General features: G+C 36.6%; 1 protein-coding gene across 1 annotated transcript in view; it reads right to left on the reverse strand.

Moving 5' to 3' along the window:
* Positions 1-2,334: 2,334 nt before the first annotated feature.
* Positions 2,335-21,821, reverse strand: part of tacr3 (tachykinin receptor 3) — a 36,697-nt gene continuing 17,210 nt past the window's right edge. The window contains exons 4-5 of the mRNA NM_001278910.1: positions 5,246-5,442; positions 2,335-2,668 (exon numbers count right to left, since the gene is read on the reverse strand). Of these exons, the coding sequence (NP_001265839.1) occupies positions 2,335-2,668; positions 5,246-5,442 (531 nt within the window). The remainder of the gene's footprint in view (positions 2,669-5,245; positions 5,443-21,821) is intronic.

The raw sequence follows: 21,821 nt of genomic DNA on the forward strand, positions 1-21,821 counted from the left end.
TTTTGGGGTAAAAACTTGAATTTTATGTAAATGTCAATTTTATCCTTTTTATATGATACAGGAAGAATACAAGAATGGATTATTTCATGTGAGACTTTAGATAATTGTTAATATGGCGGTCAATGAGGTCACTCTCCCAAAGTAAGGATAGTCATTTTGCTAAAAGGTGCTTTTAACAAAAAAATAAAAAAATAAAATAAAATACCAAAATCTGGGTTTTGAAATTGTGTTTTTAGTGTTTTTAACATGTTCTTGTAGCATTTTTCTGATAATGGAGGATACATATAAAAAATGACCTAAATTTGCATTTCTGACTATTTTCTATTTAGATTGTTTTGATTCAGGAGCAGATTAAAAATTCAGTTTAAAAAAGCTTGAGGCTGTGACGTAGAAGCTACAATTGACAGACCACAAGCTCCATGCTCCACTCAATTCTGATGCAGACAAACAGATCCGTGAATGTTTTTGTTTTCATCGTCAGAACTGTACGACTAAATAGCGCCAATATTGCTAGCCATATTTTTGCACCGGAAATATTAGGTTAAGGGTGTGAGCGGCTGTAAGCTAGCGGGGGAGAGTGTAAACAAAGGGATGATGGGAAGTAGGAGTAGGGTTGCTGTGGACCAACAGACACGCCCACACCCCAGAGGCAAATTTCGAAAAAATTCCTGCCGCTTTTGCAGGAACTATGCTCTGGAAAATTACAGGTTTTTGATTTTGGCTATAAACAGGGTAATCATAATTAAAAGACCACTGGGAAGGATTCTACTAGAGATCCAAAGATGATAGGAGTTGGACTTATATACTTTAAAGCAAGAAATGTATAAAAGCATGGTGGTTCATTTAAATGTTTCGAAATTCTTAAGGGAGGAAAACCCAGAAAAAAATGACTATGACTGCACCACATCTTGTATTTTTCTCACAGATGTGTTTGTTGGAAAAATCACACAAGAACCAAACTATTTTGATGATTACCAGGTGATTGACCTATTGACCAATGGGATTTTATAAATCCAAATTCTACAGGCAAGTATTTCAAGTTATGTTTTTTAAAATGTGTAGACTTTATGTTGTCCAAATTCATTCATTAAACTGTAAGCCGTGTTTTAATTCCAGTTGGCACACTGCTTGAGAAGTTACAATATGGTATGCACAAACACAGCAACGATGGGCACATTGCACATCTGTCACAGTCTTTAATGTTTTTAGATACTATATCAGATAGATTTTAGCTCATTACTATGATGGCTAAAACACTGATGTAACACATTGGATGCATCAAGCTTTCTTGGGACTTACAGGGGCTACAGTTTAAAGGGTGTATTGGCATTCCATGCTTTTGCAACAACCTGATCAACTTCCCCCCCTTTTTTATAAAGTTTTGGTTTGCTCCATACCTTTTCTTACTACGTTCATCAATTCTCACTACTGCTTTTTTTGGCATTATTTCCAATGCCTTCTTTCTCTTTTTTTAATTTGTTGTTGACATGCAGTCCTGTTGGGACCCAGACACAGACTTTGCACACCCAAGATTTTTGATGCAAAATCTAGTAAAATATCTTATATGCCCCTGCCAATATCCTCATAGCAAATCAGTTTCAGACAATTCATTAAATGAAAGAAGGCATCTCACCAAAAGATGCATTTGACCGAGCCACTATTTGCTTTCTAATTTGCATAAACATACTGTTTGAGTTTGCCCACAGTAAGCTTATTCTGCAGCCCGCTCATCGACATGCTGCAAACCAATACTGGATTTCCCCTCTGGCGTGTTGGAGCAGCCAGAACATGTTCCAAATAAATGACATAACCGACAGTCAAACTGTGACACATGAAGCCGAGCAAAGTTCTATCAACAGCCCTTTCATTGATGAGCTGCTGGTTCACACAGCCACAGCAAAAACAGGCGCGAGGGCCATCCTCTGCATCACATGTGTCTGACAGTTTTTATAGATCGAAACATAAAACCCCTCATACTTATAATTACAAATGACGACCTTTTAGTATTTTCTTGTTAGTCGTCGCCCTAAATTACCTTTGGATCATAAATCTTTGATCAAACTGTTTCATTATAAATCTTTGATCAAACTGTTTCATTATCTTAACAAGTGTGCTGCTGAAGATCACAGCTCTGAGTTTGGATGAGAACCCCCCGCAGAACGGTTGGTTCAGATAATTTATTTTTGAATTATCTTTCAATGAAAAGATGACTGCCTCTGCTTTCATATGATGATGCTGTGCATGGCAACCTGTGCACCGTCATTATGTTTGTTAATGTGTTAGCATGCAAATACTGAACATGTTTTGCAGCGTGTATGTGAGCGGAGGTGCTCTTCAAGAGAACTCCTCAGGCTCAGCACTTGGTGCGACTCCATTCTGGGTTTTCCCACTGCTGTTGTTGGAGATGGTGATGTCAGTTTGGCGAGATGTGATGTAGCTTCTCTTTCGGGCGGGCAAAGAGTGCTTCCGCCCGGTGCCGCCCCCAGCGCCACCATCACCCTCAGCTGGGTCGTAAACCACCACCATTGTGGTATCCATTCTTGTCAGCGTGTACATACTGCTCTGCCGTGTCGGGTGAAGCCGGGTGGAGCGTAATTCCAGCTCATCATAGCTTGACACCTTGATGAACGGGCACCAGCGGAACGCCCGCTTGAAGCCTGCTCGAAACCTGCCGCCACATCAAGAACAAGAGCAAGAATATACAATGACAGACTGGAGGGTTAACGATAAGCAGAAAAGACATTTTTGATTTTGTTTTGAGGTACCGGTAAAAACAAATTTCATTTTTAGTTAAGTATTTTGATTAAAGTTGTATTTTTTTCTTCCAGATAGATACAATTATTTATTTAACCCTGGATATTGTTTTCTTTTGCTTGATTTTGGGAGCAGAAATTTTCATTAGCCTAAAAAAATAAAAAAATATTTAAATAAAACATTAGCCAAATTTGACACTGTGGGTTCTCTAGGGCTCAAATATTAGTACTAGTATTATTGTTTTCGAAAGTCTCGGAAAAAGGCACATTTTTCACAAGACAATACATTTAACACTGTAAAGCCCAATACAATGAAGAATTAAAAGAAAAATGTCACGTTTTTTTTTATCAGGATTTTTTTTTTTATAATCTTTGATAAAATCCACATAAAAATTCAATATCATTTTTTTATGAGATATAGAAGATATAGAATCAATGATGGTATGTTTGGGTGATTTGATACGTTTTTGCTCACTTAGTTTTAAAATTCCAAAAACATTGACAGGTAAAAAGCCCCTTATGTATCTCTCAAATTTGATACAGACATTTATAACATGGTGTAGGCTAATTGTATTATGAAGAATAAATTGTGAACAAATTTTGCATTCTTTCAATACAGCAAGTAGTGATTTGAATAAATGAATAACAATAGATGAATCATTTTCACTTTAAGGTTTTAAAAATTAGTAAGGCCATTTTAAAATGGCTTTTACTGCCCCTAGTGGAAAGATGGTGGACTACAGGGTAGAAAAGATGGACCAAGTTCTAATGGGGTTTTAAGGAAAGTTTGGATAATGCTAACGAGATAGGGGCCTCAGAAATGTATGTATCAAGTATATGAATGGTTACATAGGACTAATATATTTTGGGGCACATTTGATCAAATTGTAAATTAAAAAAAAGTTATTTGTCTAAAAACATGCAGAAATAATAATAAAAAGTCTGGGAATATTTAGAAGTTTCTTAAAGTCCAGTTTTAGTCAATTCTGCACATGCAAAAATTGATTTTTGGGCACAAATGTTGCTAGAACAGAAAGAAGAGACAACAAAGGGTAGACAATTGAAGAAAAAAGAAGAAGAGGGCCAAGTGTGATGGACTCATAATCACATATTTAATATTCATGCTGTAATATTTTGCTGAAAGCATTATATATACCTTATGCAACATGCTCTGTTTAGACATTCTACATGTCTAGAACTGCAGTAGGACGTCATGCTGATGTATTCAGCCTTCAGCAGGTGCCGTCATTACTCCAAACAGCATTTTTGCAAATGTCAATGTTAGCTTTATGAAAAAAAAAAAACAGGCTTAAAAAAAAACTATAAAATCAGCACGAAACAACTCCACAGGGTGCCGTTTTAGTGAAATAATGAGGACTAAAGGACCAGTGATACTTCTGTGGTGTTCACATCTTATGTAAACCCACTCTCAACATTTTTAGTAGCTAGTTTCAGCTTATTCAGACGCAGGAAATGGGGGTCGCTCCCTCACTGAACAGAGAGCTACAGCTGGCACAGTCTGCCAATATGATAATGTGTGCAGCAATTTCTGAGAATGTTGTGAGCACACAGATTTCCCTTCACTGGGCCCAACGACATCCAACCCTTTATTGCCTTTTTAAATACGCTGTTGTGGTCCTCGTGTGCTTTCAGACCACAAATGCAAAATTTTTGGCTCTATGATCAAATGCTTCTGAGTGCCATGATTTCAGTATCACATTTCCAATCAATATTTGAAGACAAAACTTTATAGTGTGGGAATTCTACTGTTTGCTTTCTGTGTAAATCGACATTCAAACATTTTTAGGTGTTTGAAAGGGTGTAATTTCATGGAAACCCCACTGGGATAATGAAACCTGTATGTACGCCATTGGCAGAAATATTGCTTATTTTGACTCAGAACAACATTTTATTTTGGCGGGTGTCTGACTGATTTTTAACATTTTTCTACCACTTTAAGGTGTGTTTTTTTAATAGCAAAATTATAGTATTTACAGTCAAATCAGTTTCAATATGTGATAAACTAAATCAAGTTCTTTGATATGTTGGTTAATTTTTTCAAAAGATAGCAATTGCACAATGATAAATTTTGGAAAACATTTTTTTATTGTCTTATTTTACATTTAATTACAACTTTTTTAATCCTCTGAGTTCCCTGTTGGGGGATTTATAGATGTCTTAAATGTTCCCATATTTTTTTCACAATTTGTCCATGGAAAGACTTCAATCAGATTCCTTCTTTACTGTTTTTTTAAAAAAAGAGCAAAAATATGTTTGGAAAATTTCTGTTTGAAAGTTATTTTTTTCTTTTGTGACCTCTTTATACAGCATAAATAACTGTTTAACACTGACAAATACCTTCCATTTCAGAAATTCCTGAAATAAATATTTTTTTATGTGCTTGGAAACAAAGGTCTAACGTCGTATCTGTCTACTGAGGATTTTTCCAGCCGCCTGGTCCTTCTAGCACTTAACACTTGGTTGTTTCCTACCTGCTGTTGAGGCAGCAGTAGATGATGGGGTTGTACATGGTGGAGCTCATTGCCAGCCACATCACCGACAGGTAAACCTGCTGGATGTACTTCCACTTGCTCAGACGCTTGTTGATGCCGGTCACAATGAAGTAGATGTGGTAGGGCAGCCAGCAGAGGGCAAAGGTCACCACTACAATGATCATCATTTTCACAACCTGTAACAGACAACAATCTGTGAATAGCTAGATAAACTCATTAAGGAAAGTTTTTTTTTTTATTTAGCTTTAAGGTTTTGATATTCTATTTTTTACAATATCAGACCAGTTAACCGTAAAACATGCAGGCGGTGCCATTTGGACTGGAGTAATGCTGTGAGTCATTACTATGGGTGTGTATCGGCAAGAGTCTGGCGACACGATATGTATCCCGATGCGCATCCAGCAATATGATACCTATCACAATATTTTACTGGAATGGTTTTTTTAAGAGTATGAAAAAACTCTACCTGAATATTATCACGCCTTTCATTATAATAAAATTATAAATTGTTTTTAATGATCACAATGTTGAGCACTGCAACTGCATCTCATATATCAGTTGCTTTTACCCAAGCAAATACATAGTGCTTTTATTTTGGTAACTTAAAATATATTTGTTCCTAAAGATAACGGTCAACATGGTCTAATTTCCACCACAAAATAATTTTCATTATAAGAAAAAAAACTCTATGAATGTGCCTTGATCAATGGTTCTAAACGTATGATTAAGGAAATATTGCAGTTTATTTTCAACATTGCTTAATGTAGCTTCTCTAGTACTTTCAAATGGTTCAGGAGCCTGAACGGTACTTCAAAATAAAGGAAAAAACAAAACACTAATTCTCTCCAGAAACAACAAAGTGTAATGAGGCAGCATGACAGGGTGAAGGAGAGGGCTTCACTGTGGCTAAGATACTTTATTTATATGACAGTCTGCACTGTAGCTGCAGCTCAGTTTTCTCACACACAGAAGTAAGCATCGCCATGACGTTGGCCTTTTTTCAGAGCGTTGTAGACATCTTTCTGATCCATCAGGTTGCTGAATTAGAATCTATTGCTGTGAGCATTTTGGCTGATCTTCTGTGCATTTGCAGCTGTGCAGATGAACTGCTTCGCTCGTTCTTATCTGGGCCCGCTACAAAGCACCACAATCAGTGTTTTTATATGATACTGGCAGCAATATGGCACAGAGATTCAGTTCGGTACCCGTCCAAAGTAAAAACTGAGTAGTGCATATCTCATAACAACAAAACAAGCTGCTTTTCGCTGAGATCTTGTGGTTGTTTTGTGCGATGTAAAACTACTAAAAGAAGCTCAGTGGGCTCGGCTGCCAAGTAGCAATTGGGGGTTTTAGTGGAAAACAAGAGTCAGATGCTGTAGGATGCTCATAAATAAGTAAATAAATATCGTCCTGACTGCATTTCGCTAAATTAAATATTGCAATTTTTTCCTACACCCCTACTATTGTTTTAAAAAATATTAAAATCATACTTCAATTCACTTTATATCACTTGCTCCACTGGCACATCTGCTATAATCTCGTGAGTTCTTTCCATCATCTTTCAGCAAAACATATTTTGTTTCATCATAGAAATTCTTGTCATGTCAAATTCATGCCAAACATAAATGGTGCCTAATATTAAGCAAATCAGCATCAGATGGAGACATATTGATTTATAATTACACAGATGAAAGTATTTCCAGCCCAAAAGCTTTCAAGCCCTGACTGTGAAGCAGTTAAGAGCTGCTGCCAGGTGTTGCAGAGGGAGACCAGCTGCTGGACCAGTGTTTGCAAGAACAGTGAAGTTATATCTGTCAAATCCATCAGCTTATGGAAAAATAAGCACAATTCTGACACAATAAATTTTTAAGTTTAGGATAAAAAGAAATCAGCCAAAAAACCCAACATTTTAGTTGTTTTTGATTTTTGATTTTTGATTCGAAGTGGTTTATTTCAAGCAATCAAGTAAGAATAGTACACAAAAACATTACTATCATCAGTTATACATTCATAAAAGGACATATCAAACTTAGGATAATTAGACATAAAATTAAATATTGCTTGAAAGGGAGTGGAAGGAATCAAACTTATATAAACCCACCCCTGTACTACCGTAACAGTTTTATTAGATGATTTATCATTATCCGGTTACCAACTTTTATCAGACAGACTTAAAAGTTGTTCATAGAAAATTGAAAACTGGTTGATTCATTTTCAATTTTACTTTTTTGTGACAGTAAAGACCTAACTTGGACCGAACTGCACAGAAAAACATGATCACACAAACACCAAAAACTAAACTAAACCGGTAATGGGAAATGAATCAAATCAACCAACTGTTAAAACAATATCAGTAATTTACTGACCAAATTCTGACTCTAAGTTGAAGTTCCCCTATCACCTTCGGTTACTACAATAATAAATGCCAAATTAGGCTTTCTGTAAAATAGTCACAATTGTTCTGTTGGGTAAAAGTGAACCAAATGATCAAATAACACAGATGGTAAATGGTGTATTGTTGTATACTTGTGTAGCGCTACCTTCTACCTTCCTCAAAGGCCCAAAGCGCTTTACACAGTCCCATTCACCCACTCACACACTGATCACACTGATGGCGGCACTGCTGGCGCCAACCTTCCACCAGAGCCAAGGTGAGGTTCACTGTCTTGCCCAAGGACACTTGGGCATATGGCAGGAATTGAACCCAATCAGATCAGAGGTCGACCGCCCTACCGCCAGATGACTAAACTGCTTCACAACTGCTGATCAGCTCTTTCAGCACATAGAAATTGGTATGCTTATTTTACAATATGCTTTGGGTGAATTGGGTGAATTGGGTGAAACGACAGCTAAAGAAAGTATTAGATGTGATTTTATACAGTTTTTTAAATAGAGTATTAATTTAGATTTAAAAAGATTTTAAAAGAAAAACGTTCAATGAGAGAAATTAACCAAACTCTTGATTCATATAGTTAAAACAATGAGCAAATCTATCAAATCTGTCCACATTTAATTTCAATTTTGTGGTTTTTTGATTTATATATATGATCTTTTTGAGAGAAAAAAACTTGTAATTCTTTGTTTGTTCCTGGAGCCAGGATTCGCTGTAGGCTGTGACTCGTCAGAGGCATTCTGCACAGCACGCGCTGGGAAAGACTTCCAGAGACAAACAGACATCGAAGAGTTCACCATAAAATCTAAACAGAACCCCTCCTTTGTTTTAAGTGAGTGCTGCAAATAAGTTTATGGTACAACAGACTGGGGTGGTATCTGTGCTATGACTAAACAACAGTAAAGTTTTATCTATTTCAGATACGGTGCAATTTAAGGCTCCAATGTATCCTCTGAAGGATAAACCCTGACTTGTAGAAACCGAACCATATGCAGGTAATTTCTTTTTTGCAGCACATAAAATGCTCCGGACATAAAATGTCCGTGGTTCTGTTTTGTTACGTGGGATCACTTATGTTTCCACTGTTTGGAATGCCTGCTGATGATAAGAGTCTTTTCCAAACCTGCTGATGTGGCATTGTTTTATCTTCCTGATGCATGGTCATTGTGCATTGCTACCTCTTTGCAATGCTTTTTGTTCTTGTTGCCTGCTGCTGGCCTGTTAGCCAGGTCAACCTGGTGCATTAGACTTCAGTCCCATGAGGCTTTTTCTCATTAACCCCAAAAGAACCCAGAATGACGCAAGAGTAACAGAAGAACATCAGAAATGTGTTGTGTGCTCCACTTGGTCTGTGGTATATTTCACATAATTTTCTTTTTTTTGTGTTTATGTAGATGTATATATATTTTGCAATCAATTCATGAATTTATATATATATATTTCTGTGTAGATGTATATTTCTGTTGTTTGTCTTGTTTAGTTTTATTTGTGATTTGATTCCATGAAATAAGCCATTTCCAAATCCAAATCCAAAATTAGGTCTGGGTTCTTATGGGTTAAAAACAAATTTGATTGTTAAACATGTCACCAACTGTTTTCTAAAAGCAACGAATAAAAATAGTATTTGCTATAAGTACAGTTTGTATTAACCAGTATAATTTAAGAAATAAAGATCAATTCCGGTTTTTTGTTTATATTCCCCTGAAACAGACATTTTTTTGGAGGCTGTCTCTTTAGTTTTTATGTCACAAGTAGCCCATGTATTATAACAATAATAATAATAATGATAATAAAAAAATGATAACTATAAAGAAATTCATTCAGTACAAATGAGACTCCACTAATGAAGGAAGTGTACATCAGTTTTTTAAAACTGTAGTAAGGCAGCAGCATTTTTTTTTTACGTTTTGTCTGACCATCTCTGCAGGTGCTCCACCACCAAGGCTGTTTTAAAACCTTGAAACACCTGAGTGAGTAGAATACCCATAATTATTTTCTCGCACTTCCATTAACGCTAAAAAACATAGTGATAAGTGATAGTTTAGCATAAATCAATGTTCTGCACTATAGTGGGGGATGAGCACAGAGCTTAATTTAGCCTGAAAGAAATTCTTTGACAGGAAAATTTAACACACACACTATGAATATATATTTTTAAATTATTAAGATAAAACATTTTTTCATGTGGTTTGTTAATGACAACATCGTCTCTAAACAAGATTTACAGGATTCATTTTCTTCAGGAGAACTGACTGAATAATATTCTCAGATGAGCAGTGAAGCATCTCCCAGATTCAGCTTTAAAATCCAATTTCTTTAAAAACAATAAGTTTTAAACTACACTAGTCTCAGACAAAAAAAAGACATTGAGTAATTTTCAACGTAAAGTGATTCGGAAATTTGTGAAACGGTTTAATTTCCCTTTGAACAATTAAAAAATTGCCTTTTTAAAAGTATTGATTTCTTTAAAGTTTGGGTATTGATTATATATATATATATATATATATATATATATATATATATATATATATATATATATATATATATATATTATTATTATTTTTTTTTTTTTTTTTTTTTTTTTTTTTTTTTTTTTTTTTTTTTTTTTTTTTTTTTTTTTTTTTTTTTTTTTTTTTTTTTTTTTTTTTTTTTTTTTTTTTTTTTTTTTTTTTTTTTTTTTTTTTTTTTTTTTTTTTTTTTTTTTTTATATATATATATATATATATTATATATATATATATATATATTTTAATCTAAAATTACATGCATCTTTAATGAGGTAATCAGAGTGATGTTTTCCCAACATCGTCATATGAGGTTATATTCATCATTTACCGCTGACAGAAATAGAAAAGACTGAAAGATTGCTTCCCCTGATTGGTTTTACTCGTTAAATCTGTGAAGTCCCCTTAGAAGATGACTGTATTGACATATAGATTGAAAATTTTGGATCATTACTTTAAGGTGAATTTTGATGTATTAAAACAGTAAAATTTACATTTAGTTTTAATAATTCCTTCTTTCTAAATGTAAACTTTACTGCCATGAGGCTTTGAGTTTGGCAGCACATTTCAGCTCCTCTGTCTGCATGTTTAAGCTCTCAGGAGGGTTAAACAAGGACAGCTGCTCTCAAGTTTGGGAGTTGACACTTGATATTTTTTAAAAGGCCAACCAAATGTGACCTGGATTATCAGCAACTCCAATAAAAAATTTTATTTTTGGTGTTTTTAATGTGTTCTTGGAGCTTTTTCTCATGATGGAAGATAAGGAAAATTAAGATTAAAACTGCATTTCTGAGTTTTACAATTGATCAAAAGGTTTTTAGAGTGGGACTTTGAAGGACTTTTATCTTTTCCAAAAATCTGGAAACTTCAGAGCCTGGATAGAATAATTAAATTCATGAAAACATTTTATATCAGACATCTATGACACTGATACTGTCACTCTATAAAAGACTTGTTAGTTGTCTGAACTAACTGATCGGGCTATAGATACAAACACTTTCAAAGCAACTTTTTTGCGTCCTAAAGTATTTATTCAAACATCCTCTTCCTAAAGACGGCTGCAAGGTGGCGCAGTGGTTAGCGCTCTTGCCTCACAGCAAGAAGGCCCTGGTTCAAGCACCTGAACCAGAACATCAGTGTGTAGCTTCCATGTTCTCCCATGTTCTCCAGGGACTTCAGCTTCCTCCCACTGTCTAAAAACATGCTTCATAGGTTAATTGGTTACTCTATTGTCCATAGGTGTGAGTGTGAGAGAGCACGGGTGTGTGATTGTGGCCCTGCAACAGACTGGCAACCTGTCCAGGGTGTCCTCTGCCTTCGCCCACAAGTGGCTGGGATAGGCTCCAGCAGCCCCATGACCCCAAAAAGGAACAAACAGATTAGAAGATGAATGAATGAATCGTCTTCCTAAAGCCCTCAACGTTCACCTTGTAGACCTTAGAGCAGGGTTTAGGAACCGGAAGCACGGGGGTGTATGACAACAATAAACAGTTGATAGGTTGTCTGTATATATTTTTCAGATTTGAAAGAAAATTTGTGTTTGAGTGACAATCTCTCCTCACAATGAGCTTTTTTTAAACTTTCTTTCTGTGCTGCCAAATGTCTGTGAAATATGAACACACTTTATAATTAAAATTATGGCTGATCGCCACTCTATTTACTGGGGCTGAAAAAAATGAAGAATGACGCTATCCAATGGTGAAAAATTTATATTACATTTCAACTTTGACCTACTTTTCCTTGTGCAATATTATTATAACCACACTTTTTTTAGTTAATGCCAAAATGTGTTTAAAAAAGACCTGCTGGGTGTGAAATAAATCAAATTTCAGATGTGTTGGAAATTATTTTGTATGTCTTTGTATTAAAGTTTACATTATAGCTGATCATGGCACAGTTGTTAAGGAGAAAATTTCAAACTGGCACTTCATGTCATAAATATTGCTGGTTTAAAAGAAAAACTAAAAAGCTGCAGTGGAGTACCAAAATAAAAAATGAGCCTCATGTCAGCATGTTCAATTTCCTGTAGCACTTGGATTTCCAGATTACTGTATGAGTAAAGCAAGGTAAGACAATATGATTTAATCTTAACCTCAAGGTTGTTTTCTTGGTTGCTAGGAGACAAGATATTAATTACCAACCCCACCTGATTCATTTCAGATTATGAGAAGAAATATAATACGAAAGTATGGCTTTTAATGGCTTTCATTACTTTTTTATCAACATAACATTCTTCAATCCATTGACATTAGTTAATTTATGAAAAGTGCAATGCAACATACAATAACGAAATACATATGCAATATGTCATCATTTTAATCAAATTTCACAATTAAGAGCAGTACAAAATGTTAACACTGCAAAGAACTGGGTCTAAACCTTATGTGATGTCTAAGTGCACATTCACAAATCCTTAAATTAATGTATTTGAAGTCTGTCCTGGAAAAATCTCATATTAAAAAAAGACTACAGACAGAATATGAGATTGTTGGGGTGTAAATGAAGAGCACGATCAAGAGCCAAGAGTCAGTTATCTTTTTATCACTTTGATGTTTTATGTGTGTGAAACTACAGAAAGCAGATGATTTAAACATGGAAAATAAAAATAAAACTTTTAGTGACATGTCCAAGAATTTGTATGTATTAGTGTTAAATAACAAAGTCCCATTACTAATTGCTTATAAAAAATATGTTTTCAGTATTGTCAAGCAAGACACAGAAATAAACAGCAATCTTAAATAGTGTATGATGGCTTAGAAACAGTGGCTCTAAGAAAAAGTCAGGAGGCAGAGCTGGAGGTAGCAGAGGTGAAGATGCTGAGGTTCTTTCTGAGAGGGAAAAGGATGGGAAGGATAAGGAATGAAAGCCTCAGAGGGACAGCTCATGCCAGATGTTTTGGAGATATATGCAGAAGATTACGATAGTTTAAAGTTGTTTAGAGAGCGCCTAGCAAAAAGTTATCTATGTAACCCTTGTGCTATCCTAGGCACTTTAACCTTTTTCTTCAGTGATTTGTGATCTTCACTGGTGTCCATGGATTACATGAAATCCTCTCCACCTTTGTCATGGTAGGGAGAAGACGTCAATGTAAGGGTGGGGTCATAAGATAGCACAAGGGTTAAGTGTAATACAAGTATACCTATTGCAGTAGGTTTAGGGGGATGTCATCTGGACTTGGTTTTAAAGTTAGAAGACGTTTCACCTCTTATCCAAGAGGCTTTGTCAATTCTGAATTAGCTGGTCGAAGAGCTGGTATATATGTTTGTAGTTACAAATGTTGTGTACTCTATCCACTGCAAAGAGAACTGCAAGGAACGGTATATAGGAGAAACCAAACAACCTCTACACAATCGGCTTTACCAACATCGCAGAGCAAACCCAAGTGGACCTGAGTCTGCAGTGCATCTCCACCTGAAGGCCACAAACCATTCGTTTGAGGACAGTGAAGTCCGAATTCTAGCCAAAGAGAAAGGATGGTTTGAGCGAGGAGTGAAAGAAGCCATTTTTGTCAAGAAGGATAAACCTTCTCTTAATAAGAATGGTGGTCTCAGGTTTATTCTTCCATCCATCTACGGCAGTGTTTTGAAACCTAAACAAACCAAACCAGGGTTGTTAATAGCTGAAAGGGATGACCAGTTTGGGGAGGGAGTCACTGGCTCCCCCAACCCCCAGCTGAGGACAAAGTACTCTTAACGACTCGAAACCATGTAGGCTAAGTAGACAATACCATCCAGTTTCAGGTCTGACTCCTCCCCCATGAGCGCATATATACCAGCTCTTTGACCAGCTAATTCAGAATTGAGAAAGCCTCTTGGATAAGAGGTGAAACGTCTTCTAACTTTAAAACCAAGTCCAGATGACATCCCCTAAACCTACTACAATGGAACCAACCTGGATGAATGAGAGTCTTCATAGACACAAGTATACCTAGTATATGCATAACCCTCGTGCTATCCTATGACCCCACCCTTACATTGATGTGTTATCCCCACCATGACAAAGGTGGATAAAGGTCAAGAGGATTTCATGTAATCCATGGAAACCAGTGAAGATCAAAAATCACTTTAAGAAAAAAAGTTCAGCGCACTGTCTAGTGGGGTCCAGATGACCAAACGCCCAATGTTAAAGTGCCTAGGAAAGCACAAGGGTTAAAGTGAGGCACTATACCTGAGGTTTTTATATACAATCTACAGTATATGCTATAAATTTAGAGTGTTCCAATTTAGTTTGAAGAAATATTCATACTTCCTACACCAGAAACACATGGCCTATAGTATACCTGCTGTACTTACACTCAAGAATACTTAAATTAATCTACAAGTATACTATGTTTTGCTAAGGGGCAGGGCAGTGATTATGTTGGTGTCCAGTTTCTGCTTCTCCTTGTGTACGCTCCGCTGTTCCCAGGATCCCCTTCATCACATGCACTTGCTCACCTGCGTATTTAATGCTCTGCTCACCACCAGTTCTCTGCCAGAATGTTGTTGTCTCTCTGCAGCTGTCCTGCACGTTCGTTTGTATCCTGCTACTTGCTAGTTCCTGTTTTGACCCTGGTCTGCCCTGGAATAACCTCTAGCGCAAAAAAACGATCTAAGGCTGTTTTTACTTTCACTGTGCATTTGGTTGTTTAACTATTCTGACTTTTAACCTAGTTTATAATTGCTAGCGTAAATATTACTAAATACATTTAATATTTTGCATTACTTAATGATTTAGGCAAGGTAGTACGCAACACTTCTGAGTAAAATACTAAAGTATTTATCCTCATGGGATTCTGTAGCTCATATTATATAAGCATTCTTTATAACAAATACTGAATGTGGTTGCATGCAGCCCCTTGACTTAAGGTTTTTAAGTAAATCTGCAGAATTTCTTTTGAGTTCTGCCTGCCCGCTGCGTGTACTTCTGCCTGTTCGTTCTGGAACCACCCACCCCTAAAAGACTGGGGTTTCGCTGGAAGTCTTCTTGATGCTGCCCCTCCTCTGTGTAGAAGATCTGGTCCAATGCAGACAAGCCTAGTCTTCTGCCTGTATGAAAATGCCATCTTGTTTTTGCATTTGGGGGCTTCAGTTCATTCTAAGCAGTTTGTAAAAAGATGGTGAGTGATGAGCTGCCAGTAAAAAAGGGTAGAGGAAAACCAAAGAGAAGGTTTCTGGATATAGGAAAGGAAGACATGAGTGGGGATTGGTGTGAGCGAGGACGAAGCAAAAGTCGGGGATTGGATCCATTGACAAATCAATGGAAAGGCGAATGAATCATTCATCATACACAGGCACATTGGTGATTAGGGCTGATTTACACTGGTCCAATTGGGATAAATCTCCAATCCGTTCCATTCACACAAAAAAATAGAGGAATTCATTGATCAATCGGAATGTTTACATTGCCTCCGTCATGTCTGCATCTGACATCTGTCTCTCTGCACCACAACACAAGAGTTTTATTTCCATTGATATGTCAACGGACTGGCAAAAGCCGAGGCAAAGTTGCGGTAGAAGGGCAGAGAACCGAAAACGGGTTTCAAAACTTCCTTTGTACTTTTAAAATAAAACTTCATAAAATTTTATTTAATTTTTAAGGTTACTCGACATGGCGTGGCAGGACAAATCACTCCTCTAGGAGCCAAGGGGGAGGGGAGATGGACTGGAGATCCAATGGAGACACTGTAAACCAACTGACTGTTGTGAGACAAACTCCCCACACAAACTCCCCATATGTCTTCATTGAACCAGCGCCTTTCCATTCAAACTCATTCTACAACAAACAACCTCATTTTAAATTTAACCTCAAATTTGAAAAATCAAACATTCATTAAAATTCCTCTCTTGTATAATCTTCTCGAATATCAAATTTAACCACAGAGCTAAAAAATTGAGTGTAAAATTGGATCCTTTTACTGTGGAGTAGATGGCGACTCATTTGAAAACATGACGAGGCACCAAGTAACTGGTGATCTGGCTTTTCTTACTTTCAAACCCGCCTCAGATTGGCCATCAAAGGCGTTCCCTTTGGTTTCACTTCTGAATCGTAACCGTAACCGTAAGACGACTCATTTCTTAAAATGACCGGACATTACTGAGGGAAGAGCATCAGCCAGCACAGATTCAAACAGGGAGTTTAAGCTATTAAGTCATCAAAGGGTTTCAAAAAGATCTAAGAAAAAAGGATTCTATAGAGTTTTCAACACACACAAAAAACAAAGTATATTTTTGTATATGTCGAAGGTTTTAAAAGTATTTTTGATCCAGATTTTTTACCTTATTTTTTCCTGACCAAGAGAAACGTACGATTATTTTTTAGTGTAATATTCAGACTTTTTGTCAGGTCTGTCGAGCTTGAGTCACAAGTGGGTGCCACAGAAGTGGCTGTTCATTTCATCAAGCCAAAGGAGTTTCTGTGGCGCATAGATCATTAAGCTGGCAGTCTGATAGTTAATGCAGCTCCGATGTCCTCATTACTCCAAACTGCTGTTTTTTTATTTTTTCAGTGAGGCAGTAACTAACTTTATAAAGCTGATTTGGGGGCTCTCCTGATTGATTGATTAAGACTCTTAAAGAATTTCAAAACCATGACTTGCCACTGTCTGCCTGTCCAGCTGATCAGTGCCAGAAGACATGAATCAGGGATTTGAGTTCCATCCATTTTGTTTGTAGATGTAAATAAAAGCCCATTGCTCTAAAGAGTCTAAATTGAGATTTATTGAAAGACCACAAGGAGAAATATTTTACCATCAGATCTGGAATGGTAATTTTATGGGTAAATCTGAAGCTGTCCTCTTAGTTTGAGATACTTTGAAACAATTCAAAGACTGCGAAACTGAATGCTCCAATAAGCACTCTTGATCTTTGGCTCTATATTGTGTAATTCCTCGCCTTAGTTCCAGTGGGCTTTGATAAGGGTGCCACTGATAGAAGGAAATGAGTGTGAAATTGGCTGCCACACATGAAAGTTTGCACTGAGTGTTTGAAAGATGAATGAACAACTTGATAAGAAAGATACAAAGGAAGAGTTTCAATCTATAGGAGTGACATTTCCCTTTTGGAAAGATTCTCCAAAGGTGTCAAATGTGACATGCAGTGCATGACATTTAGTTTTTGTTTTTTGACAATTGTATTCAGGCAACCAAAGATACAGTAATTGTGAGTATCACAGATACATTTACTGCCTGTATTCTTTTTCTTCAAAAAACAGTTTTTCTGCATGTGCAACCCCCTTTTTGCTTGAAGAGCGAGACAAACCCTTCAGAAAGATTACCAGTCCATCACGAGTGTGCAAATGTGTAAATATTTAGCTAAAATCTATGCAGAGTTGAAGTCTTTATTGTGACTTCTTTGACTTGAGTTATAGATTTATTATTGGTTCATTTGAGATACAATAGGTTCCTCGTCATGAAAGGAGAATTGCCACTCTGGGAAATCTGTTAGCAGTGGAGAAGTAGCAAAAAGCAAACACATATTAATACATAGACAACACAAATGATGCAGACACTTTTATCAATACGGCAGTAAAAATGACAGCTTGTTAGGGAAACTGTAAAATTATGAAGTACATATTTTATAGTAATGACAGTACTTTAGGTAGAATATTTGCTTGATGGTCCAAAGTCCTTGCACCCACATCATCAAATAGAAACATGTGCTTGTTTCTTCATTTAACCTTCTATTGACCTCTATTGATGCAAAAATATATCCAACCACCTCGGCTTCAAAATATCCTTAATTTAGCATCTACTTGAAAGTAAGAACATAACAGACTGGAAATATATTAAGGCATCCAGGGGTTACGCTTAAGAGGTTTAAAAGTCCTACTTGAGTGTAAACATCACAGCGGAATGAAAACATTCAAGTGTTTTTGAAGCCAAATATGTGCACACAAGAAGATTATAGAAGTGCAGTACATTACACACCAAAGAAAGATTTTTAAGATTAATGAAGCAGATGAGACAGGATCAAAGCATGTGACTGAGCATCACAAAACCTAGAAACTGCACAACCCTCATGGGATGTCAAGAACTTGTCAATTTGAATTAAAAAACAAGACTTTAATGCACCTTATAGCAGTGGTCCTCAACCTTTTTTAGGCCTCGGCCTGGTTTATGTCAGGCAATGTTTTGCTGGACCGGGCTGTACGAGGCTGAGGTCTGATTTTTTGTTTTCCTTAACTTTTGAAGGTGTAGTTGGATCAGTTTGGATCTTTGTACTCTGTAAAATATCTGCAGCTGCTTTAAACCATATTTGTTCTCTAGATTTCATGTTGGAACCATTAAAATGGGATATAGATTTTCTCTTAACCATAACTGTCCAAGTGGAAGTTCCAAAAGACAACAAATTGAGCCTCGTCCAACTTTTGAGGTGCGATGACAAGAACAGAAAAAGTCACCGAAACTGATATTTTCTAAATATAATAATAAGCGTGAATCCACCATTTGAGCAATTTTACTATCAGCCGGTTGCTGAATATTATGCATCATTATGGTGTGTGGAAACAATAACTTCATACTTGGATTTTATTTTGAAGTCGAAGGCTCTTCTCCTGTTTTGTTATTGGCTCTTTTCAAATACGTTTGTTTTTGGTTCTTTGCTAGCCTAGGTTGTCATTTAGCGGTTGGCACAGCCACTTTAAGAAAGCAGCAGGTGTGTGTTTGACACGTGATTGAGCGACTTGATATGAGTCGAGAGAATAATAATATTAATTCATTCAGAATTAGATTATAAATTAAACAGAAAAAGATGTAAATTGTGTTTTTGTCTCTGCAGCAACTGTCCAACTATCCAACTGACCGGTACTGGTCCAAAGCTGAGGGTTGGGGACTGACATTGTAGGAAATTATTGAGAAAGTATTAATGCTTTAGCTAAAGCTATTGATGAGTTTTTCCTTGTTTTCATTTAAGTTTACAGGAATTTTATGCCTACTCCTCAATGTGTTATAATCTTAGTCATCTGTGATTAGAAGCCTTTTTTACTACCGACAAATTACACCAATTTCATCTTCTCAGGGTAAGACAGGTGTGTTGGCAAGCTTATCCAGAAGTTAACGCAATATGCAAAACGTCCACAAATCAGAAAATAAAAATACCAGTTTAATTTTGGTTCAAGCCTCAAAACTAATTTTAGTGTAAATTCAACTATAGATAGTTACATTTCAAATGTAGGTACCCTGAGCGCAGCTCAAACCTGCTTATTGCAAACTCCCTGCAAAGTTTCTTTAAAAAATTATTTTGTTTTTGTTAAAGCAATTGCCTTCAAACTATTAGGAAGTGAACATAATCTATTACAGGTGACCTTATAGAAACAAATTAGATTTAATGTGCTTATTAAAACACTTGAGAGATGTTCTTGCTCTTTACTTAAATGGCAAGCAAATGAGGTGCTTTACTTTAGATAGAATCTAAGAATTTCATTATGACCAGAGGAAATGACCCAGTGAAGATGATGCAAATACGCGTGAAGACAAACTTTTCCCAGCTCTAAATGCTCTTGAATCGCCTCAGTAACCTCTGCATTCATGCTCGAGTTTCACAGCGAAATCCTGTTGGAGATAAATGTGTGGATGTGACATGAAGCCTTTCAAGAGATAACAACTATCCATTGCAGTTCACCTGCAGCAAACTAAAACTGAATAAGATAAAAGACTGAATTACAAGCCAGTGACTTTATGATCTCAACAATTTTCTCATAACAGCCGGCTGGCAATGGACATGCAACAGCAAGCATGGGGGGGGGAACACAACCCAGAAAGATAGGATTTATCAATTTGTGCTCACATATGAACTTCAACTCAAAATATACCAATGGACCTGGGGCAGATGCAGGCCAATACTCAAACTCTGATCTTATATCAACTGGATTCTAAAGGAGAATCTGATGTCTCACTTCTAAAAGAAAAAAAGGGTCAACCTGGAACACAAATGGCTGCTGGAAAATGTGTCTGTGCACAATTTTAAAGGCCATTTTGGTTAAGAAATTGAAAAGGTGAGTAGAAAGGCCCAATGCAGCATTATCTGTCCAAAACGTTAAGTGCCCTTCAGTTGTTTGTTTGGGTGAAACCCCAGGGAGAAGACAATATTTCAACATTTGGAATTTAAGCTTGGAGCAAACACCTAAAGAGGACAAAAGTAGTTCTAGATCTGTGGTAAACCGTGGTGAGCAGCAATCAACCCACTCAGATCAGTTCCCCCCCATCAGTTATGTTCATGTAGACATTTTTACAGCAACAATCTAAAAAGGGGCTGAAGTGAACGGCCATAAGTCACTCTTGCTTTCCGTCTGAATTTTCCCCTCCCCTGTATGTCACTTGGAAAATTACCACTGGGAGTGAGGGACAGAATAAAAACAGGAAGTGGGAGGGGAGAAAAATGTATTGGTAGGATGCTGATTTCGAAGAGCAAAAAAGTAATGGAAGCGAGCGAGTAATGAGAAGTTTAATGCATAAACTGAGTTAGACTCTAGTTAAACAAAACTGTCTCCAGACTTACCCCTGCAGCAGATTAATGTCTCTTCATTATTGCAGTAAATGAATTCCCATTAGTTGACTTAAAAGCAAAATGTGTCCAGCTGGCAAATCGTATTACTGAATGTAGCTGAGCATAAAAGCTTGAGACAGACTAAACACTCAAAGCTCAAGACAAATGCAAATGAATAAGTGCAAACTTTAAACTACATTAAACATTCAGTGTAGCCGCAATGTGAGGGAAATGGGATTTATTTGTCATTAGTTGTCAAAAAGAAAAATATTTGTGTAAACTATTTGGTCACACTCTATTTATATTGCCTTTTTTATTCAATTCTAAAAAGCTATGTGTGTGTGCTAAATAAGAATATAGCATATTAAGGCCATGTCACACAGCCACTGAGTACATTTTGCGCAAATTGCACAGATGAAAACTGGTCATACGTAAACATATGTAGAAAAAGTCAGAAAAGTTGTGATCGTTACGTGAAAGGTTCACAAATGTTTCAAGAATGATCCAGACACTTCGCGTCGGACAGTTCCGCCTTCCTCTTAATGTATACTTTGAAGGCCATTAACCCGCTTATACCATGGTCACTTACAAAAGAAATAAATAGTAACCCGTTTTTAGTCATTAATTCATGTTTTTTTTCCAATTTGGATCGCTTTTCTCACATAAAGCGGACTATTTGTTACGTGGTCCGGCGGGTTGCGCCGCACCACCGCTGCAGTTAAGACTCAGCGACATAAAGCGATACATATATGCTGATCTTTCCGATGAGTAGAATAAAGAATCAGTTCAGAGAGAAAGTTCACCTCTTATCGCTTGTTTTTGTCCAATTGATGAAGCAAAAGGTTGTTTTAAAGAAGTCAGCGCAGTGATACAAAACATTTAAGCTATAGGAGACCGGATTATTCACCCGGACCATGGCATAAATCAACTTATACCCTGGTCCGGGTGAATACTTGATTCTGATTGGCTGCTGGGTGTACATTAAAAAGTGATATTTCACAGGATAACCGCACGGTGAAAAAAGAAGTTCCGGTCACCTAGCTTAAATGTTTTGTAACACTGCGCCGGCTTCTTTAAAACAACCTTTTGCTTCATATTAGACAAAAACAAGCGGTAAGAGATGAATTTTTTCTGAGCGACCATGGTATAAGCGGGTTAATGGCCTTCGAAGTATGCATTATCACTTTCCCTTCGCG

Source organism: Oryzias latipes, chromosome 1 (genome assembly GCF_002234675.1).
Source record: "Oryzias latipes chromosome 1, ASM223467v1".
Taxonomy (NCBI): domain Eukaryota; kingdom Metazoa; phylum Chordata; class Actinopteri; order Beloniformes; family Adrianichthyidae; genus Oryzias; species Oryzias latipes.